This window comes from Anas platyrhynchos, chromosome 4 (assembly GCF_047663525.1).
Source record: "Anas platyrhynchos isolate ZD024472 breed Pekin duck chromosome 4, IASCAAS_PekinDuck_T2T, whole genome shotgun sequence".
NCBI classification, from domain to species: domain Eukaryota; kingdom Metazoa; phylum Chordata; class Aves; order Anseriformes; family Anatidae; genus Anas; species Anas platyrhynchos.
In genome coordinates, this window is record NC_092590.1 from 21101706 (window position 1) to 21108835 (window position 7130).

At 39.7% G+C, this 7130-nt stretch overlaps 1 protein-coding gene across 5 annotated transcripts in view; it reads right to left on the minus strand.

Moving 5' to 3' along the window:
- The window catches only part of MTMR7 (myotubularin related protein 7), a 48670-nt gene extending 42013 nt beyond the window's left edge, over positions 1-6657 (minus strand). For 2 of the 5 annotated variants that reach the window (XM_038179050.2, XM_038179049.2), the window contains exon 1: positions 5039-5252. In XM_038179050.2, coding sequence (XP_038034978.2) covers positions 5039-5140 — 102 coding nt within the window. In that variant the 5' untranslated portion in view covers positions 5141-5252. Of the gene's footprint in view, positions 1-5038; positions 5253-6237; positions 6336-6540 lie in introns of those variants that run through there. The other 3 variants (XM_027456165.3, XM_021274029.4, XM_013101780.5) reach the window with 3 other exon arrangements.
- Between the last annotated feature and the right edge of the window lie 473 nt (positions 6658-7130).

The window sequence follows — 7130 nt, forward strand, 5'->3', positions numbered from 1 at the left end:
ATATGAAAGTCTGGCATAAAAACCCAAAGGGGACCTGCCAATTCCAGGATTAGGAAAATATTTACATTACTATGGACTTAACAGAGCAACCTATTTATTTATTTTTTTTTTATTTAAAAAAAAGAACAAAACTAGAACTATAAGGATATAAACTACCTTTCCAGTTAATATAGTGACACAGTATATGAATCTCACACAGAAGAAAGTGCCTTGCTACTCAAGCAATGTGAGAAAAAGCAAGATACTTGATTTTTTTTTTTAAACAACACTGCAACAAAAACAGAAATAAAGTGCATATTGAGAACAGGCATGTGTTTGAAAATCAAGTTTCAAAAGTGAAAAAGCATCCAGAATCAAAGGGCTCTAATGCCAAAGGTAATGTAAAATAAAGAAAACCAAGTGAAAAAAGAACCAAAACCAAAAAAACTAAAGTGCTGGTTTCTGAGACCTTTAAAGCCAGAGGAACACCTTCATTACCTTAAAAAACCTTTGGATCACTGGCTTCATCAGTGTTGTCGCTTCAGCTCATAACTTCGGCAGCAGCTTCCCAGATGGATCATTCTTACCTTCATCTTCTAAATGTCTTTTAGTTAATATTCTGAATCAGATGTTTTGGTCTCTAAACCAGAAGCACAATTATCCTGATCTAGTATGACAGGTCCTTTGCTCACTTGAATAGGTAATTCACTTCGCAAAAGTCAGTATGCTCCTGGATTCACTAGCTTAGATATAACTAGGAACTAGTTGAGTCTGAATTAGATATTATATAAATGTTTAGCTGTCCCGCAGGCTAATACTAATACACAGGCACGGAGTTTTGAGATGATGAATATATGACATGTTTTAACAGCTTAACCTGTTTCACGTGGAACTTCCAACAGGATAACCAAAGACTAAGAATTAGATATGGATGAAGAGGACCAAAAGTACTATTCTGTTTCTTTAAGAGAACACATATTAATATATCACTATGAGAAATATGGCTCAGATTACAGGACTGAGAAAGCAGGTGTAAGAGTAGTGAACAGATGAAGCTGATTATTTTAATAGACACAAACAGGAGAAAAAAACAAGGCAAACTTCCACCAGAGAAGCAGAAAAGTGACATTTCAGTTGAAACTGTACTCCAGAGTTTTATTTGTAGTCCTCTGTCACAATCAAGTTGTTTGAAAAAATACACTGACGTAAGATCATTTAGATAATATTTCAGTATGTTGAGAATAGAAAAATTACAACCTACTTGGACAAAATAGGATATATTTGGTCCACTCACTCCATGCTCAAGAAAAAGGGGGAAAAGCTGTTATAATCTTGTTAAATTTTGAAATTCCAGCAACAGGATGAAGGGTTTTGTCTACTGTCCACTCTTCTGTGCTGAATCTGCCACAGTTGCTTTGGCTCCTTGCCCTAAGCACTGCACATCTCCTGTCCATGTGGCTACTGCCATCAAACAGAAATGGCCAGTGCCTTGGATCAGCCCTGAGCTTCCAGGTTCACAGTTCCACAGAAGTGAACTCTCAAGTCCACAGCCAAAGGCAAGTTTCCCAGCACTTTAAGATGTGCTGTGAGCGCTGTGAGAGCTGCAGGTGTCAGCTATGGAGCCAGGAACCAAGAGCTACATATGGTTAAATTTCCAGGTTGGACAACTGACTTAGCACTGTGGAGCTCAGACTCTCTAAAACGTCCAATTTCACTTCTGACGTGAAGGAAGGACAGTTCTCAGATCCCCAGTAATCTCCTGTGGAGACAGCCAGGAAAAGGGAAATTTTTCATCACAACCCTGCTGGTGCTTTCTCAGAACTTCAGCTACAACAACAGGCTTCTGGGAGATATTTTTTTTTTTTTGTCTGGTAAGTAAGAACATGCCAATGTAAAGCAATTTAATTCAAAAGTTCCTGTCAGGAAAATAAAATGATGAAGAATGGAGGGAAGGTGGGGTCCAACAGAAACACTCCAAAAGAAGGAAAACAGTGACACTATAAACTGATAAGCCTGAGAGAAAGAAGTAAAACATCCAGACAGGTGAAATACTGCTCAGGGATGTAAACCACATCCCAAATCTTCCAATATAACAAGACAGAAACTGGTATTCACAAATATATAAGAACATTGGGAATGAGCCAAACAAAAACCATGATGTGAGGGAGGAAGAGATCCAAGACCTGAAGAGCAGCTCTGGCTATGTGAGTCACTGGAGCTGCAATATTTCTTTTCAGCAGGAGTTAGTTTAATTTCACTAATAATGAAATTATCTCAAAACCCTCCAAAATCAAAGGCACCTCTGGATTTCCTCTAGTGCTATTCCAAAAAGACACAGTAAGTGACTTAATGTGTCACATACGAAATGGATGAAAGTTATATGGATTCCCAATGGAGACATCGGGAAAACTGACTTGTATTATGAAGTTGTTTGAATAAAAAGAAAGAACTATGAAAAAGAAAATAGATTTAAAATAAAATGAAACACGACTCATTTACAGATGCTGGAAATTAATTTTGTAAAGTAATACTGGTAGAAAGACTTGTCATTATCATGAGAAATGTCATTGTATCTTAAATTCTGCCAGAGAAAGGGATCATTGAAAGGAAATAGCTCACTATAGCATCACAAAAATGAAAGCACTTGAGCAACTCAAGTCATCCCAAGTATTGCATTAACAAGAGTTACTCAGCCAAATGAATTTCCGAACTAACTCCACTGAAGACAGCTGCTACGCCAGGGATATATATGATGTACTCTTTATAATAGGAATCTCATTTAGTAGGCATGCTGCCAATATGCAAAGACAAATGATATGGAACAGAAGTAAATAAAATAAAGTAACTGACTAGCAACAGTGTGTGAAGTCCCCCTAAGAAATAAGTGAATATTTAGAGCTTTTATCTGTCAACCTGTCCATGGTCAGACACGCCTCTGTGGATGTTAACAAGATGTGCTTCTAGTCTGCATCGAAGTATTACTTATTAACTTTTTATGGGTGTTATGAGCAGTTTATCACATTTTGGGCTTGGGCAGTTATCCTAGGCAATCTTGCTGCTCAGTCCACACTAATAGCTGACAGTGGTATTATTCATTTTTAATTTTAAATTGATTATTGGAATTATATACCATTCTACTTAGCTCTGCAGGACAGTTAGCAACTCTTAAATACTCAAATTACAGTCTTCATATATAGGATGACATTTTCATTGTGATATTTACATCATTACTGCCTGTGTATATTTGTATAAGCATACATCAAACGTTCACTCTCCATTCTACTAATAATATCACAACAAGACGATGGCATTTGCTACATAAAAGAGTGTGTTAGAGACTCATCTATCTGTTCTCCGGTAGGTCTAAGGAATACCATTTCAAAAATAATGAAGAAAAGCTGTGCTGTCAAGTGGTTTCTATTTCTGCTATTGACATGCTATTTTTGCTTATTAAGGAGAGATGGCACTTAAACTCTTTAAGAGTAGAATTAAAGGCATTACATCTTCCGGTGCAAGACTAGGCAATGTACCATTTGCAAAATCATGTCATCACATCAACAGCATGTGGAAGAACAGGACTGTTGAGCAGGTGGATGCACACAGTCTGTTGGGAAAAACTCAGAATGGCCTTTGCAGTAGGAAATCCCACTGGAGCTGTGATGCTGCCATATAGGTAAAGGTCACCCAGAAGATTCGATATATTTAGAATTCAAAAAAGCTTTTGACAATCAAAGGATATTAGAGAAACTAAGTTGCTATGGTACTAGAGGAAAGCTCCTCTTACAGACCTAAAACTGGTTAAAGGATAGGAAGGAAAGAGTAGGGCAGTGAAGTCCTACAGAGCCTCAGATCTGCTAGTTTCCACAAAGGGAAGAGGTCTTGGGGTCATTGTTGACATTTCCCTAAAACTATCATAATTGGGTGGGCTGTTATCAAGATTTATGGTAAAGACATGGATAAGGTGAACATGAATTGTTATTTACCAAATCATTGAAGCTAGACGCAGGGGGTCGTGAATGAAACTACTAAGATTTTTTTTAACAGATAGGAGAAAAGTAATTCTTTCTACAGCTGTGATCTTCTGGAATTTGCTCCCACGCAGGCTGTGGAGGCAGAGGGTGTCAGCACGTTCAGAAAGGTTTTTGGCGAACTCACGCACAAGAGGTCCATAAATGGACACAAATCAAAGTAGGGAGGGCTGGACCTTACTGCAACAACCAGGGATGCTGACAGGATGCAGAAGGTGGACAGGCTTTCCCACTGCCACTGTCAGGCACGCAGTAATGACCTAAATTAATTATTTGTCCAAACAACATGGAATTACTTCACTTTTTAAATTATTATTATTATTTATTATTATTTTGTTTAAATGATGGCTATGTTATATTGGATTTATTTTAATGTTTACAAACAGTAAATCAATACTGTTGTACTTCAACTAAAATCAAAAACAGTTGCCAGGTCCTAATGCACATCATGCTTTTTACTGCCTTTTGAAGGAAAAGCTTTTACTTGGGGTAGGAATTTTGTTTTCCAGTATTATTAAGTTCATTAACTTTCAATGCATGGGATTTATCTTGATTTTCAAAGTAGCTGGGAATCTGGCAAAGTCCCATTATTTCAAAATAAATACCTCTACAGAGTAGGGCAGTTGCTCATCAAGCTTCTTTCAGGACAAAATTGGATGGGGTCAGGAAACACGATACTAGAGACTAACTTCCACGCAATACGGTGAGAATATCCTCGTATTAACATAGCTCTCTCTTATCTCTTTTTACATTGCTGGGGCTCCAATTCATTTAACATTAAACTCCAAGTTATCAGTTAGAAATTCAGCAAAACCCAAGCAAACCAGAAAAAAAGAAACTTTTGTCACTCGTTTTAAGCTGAGTTTTTCTGAACAAACAAATCAAATATATCAGTTCTGCCCGGTAACTGTAGAAACAGACACGTGACTGTATTTAGGAATAACTGGAGAGATGTATTTCAATATATCCATACTCACTTAGCTTTTATACATTTATGGAAGGATTTCTAAAGGATTTAAACGCACCTTTACCTCAAGCCATCTAAACCACTTGATTATACCAGAGACATAACTTCTAGCATAGCTACCACGTAGGGGGATGCCAGGAATCGAGACAGCAGAATCAAATCCCATTGAGGAAAGGTTCCAGGGCAAGTTTTCAGCCACCAGTACCAGGCCTTCTCACAGCTGCCTGATACAGAAAGGGGCTTTACATATGCATAGCAACATTTTAAGGCACCTGCTTGTAGAAAAGCTTCCATTGCTCATAATAGGGGCTTGCTGAGGCCATTTGTTCAAAACAAGTGTGAAGATTTAAGATTTCCCCCCCTTATTCATCTGCTTTCATTATCTTTCTTAGTTGTGCTTTCAACATTCTTCAGCCAATGTGCAGAAGCACCTGTGCAGGCAACTTTCACTGATTGTTTCTCACCTGTGGTAGGAGAGATTGGTGTTCTGAGAGCCTTCCTTACGCAAAATGACAGCTCATCAAATAAGAAGGGAGGAAGGGCAGTTCCTATAATACCTACATTCCTAATGTATGCAGTTTAGCACCAAAAGGCCCAAAAATCTAAGCTGAGCAAGACAAATCTCATCTCAAATTAATGTCCTCATACTAGATATTAACAATAAACATATATTACATAATGTTTGTTATATAACTAATGTAACATGTACACAAAACAAATAACTTTTAATAGATCTTTTAGGGGGTACAGAAATAACTAGATAAAATAAAAATATCTCCTACCCCCAATTCAAGCTGACATACTGCTGTTTATTTTTAGCACTATTTTGAATGAATTGTTGTGTGTGTCAGAACTGTGTCTTCTTTTTTGGTGCAAGATGAAAATTTTAAAATAATCTTTAAAAAATACAGGCTTTATGCTTGGGAAGATGGAGACGTAGAAGGAATACACTGTTGGCCTACAGAAACTAAACAAATTCACGGCCAGATCTTACATGCTGGGATACACTAAAGGCGGACGAAAGGCAGGGTGCCCCTCTCTGCTTACCCACGAGGCATGGACAAGGCAACTCAGGAGCCCCATAAATCCCCAGCCCACATCGCAGTGCTCACCCCCTAGGGGAGCAGGGGCTAGGGTAGCCCCTGAAACAGCAGAATGGCTTAATAATAATAATGGTGGTGGTGATGATGATGATGAAACCACCTCACAGGGGCCGGATCCTGCCTGCATGTCTGATCCCGCTGCCCGGCCGCCAGGACCCACCTTGGGCATCCGGATGTGCTCCATGGTGGCTCCGGGCCCCGCTTTTCATGCCAGCCAGGCAGCCATCCACACCTGCGGCTCGCTCCCAGTTTCCCCTCCTTTAAAAAAAAAAAAAAAAAAATATATATATATATATATATATATATATGTATGTATGTAAATATGTGTATATATATAGTAATTTTTTTTTCTCCCCGCGCTTTTCTGCGCAGGTAGGGAAAATAAAATACAAAAAAAAAAAAATACAAAAAAAGATTATTAAAAAAAAAAAAGGTACTTATTTATTGAAAGCAGATAACGTGCCTGTGCGTGTCGGTGCGGGCAGGTCAGCGGCTGGCCCCACCTCCCCGGCAGCAGCCATGCAGCACCGCCGGCGGGGATGCTCGGCGGGGCCGCATCCTGCCCGCCCGCCCGGCCCGGCCCCGGGCACCGCGGGGCACAGCCCGGGGGAGGATCTGCGGCACTTCGCCGTCTGGTCCGAAACGACATGGCGAGGTCTTTTCTTTCAGAAAAAGGCTCGGAAACGGCCAAGGGAGCTCTGGCTGAGATGGCCTCCCCCTGTGTTTAGCTGTTCCCTGGCCCGGCGTGCGCAGTATCCCAAAGACAAAAGCCGTGCTTATTGAAACCGAGGCACTGATTCTGTTTGTCTCAGGCTTTGCGGGTCTGTCTCAATAATTAACCGTTTTGCTGCATCCTCAGATTGGAGCAGGGGGAGATTTTTTTGTGTTACACATTTTTCAGTCTTCTGCAAGAAATTTCTTGTCCTGTCTTTTCCTTACCTGGCCCGAGATACCTCTTTTTACCTCTTGAGGCAAAAAGAATTGCTAGAGAGCTGATTTCCCCAGACCGCAGCCCCATACAGTCATGAATAAATCTCTAACCATCTTGGAATC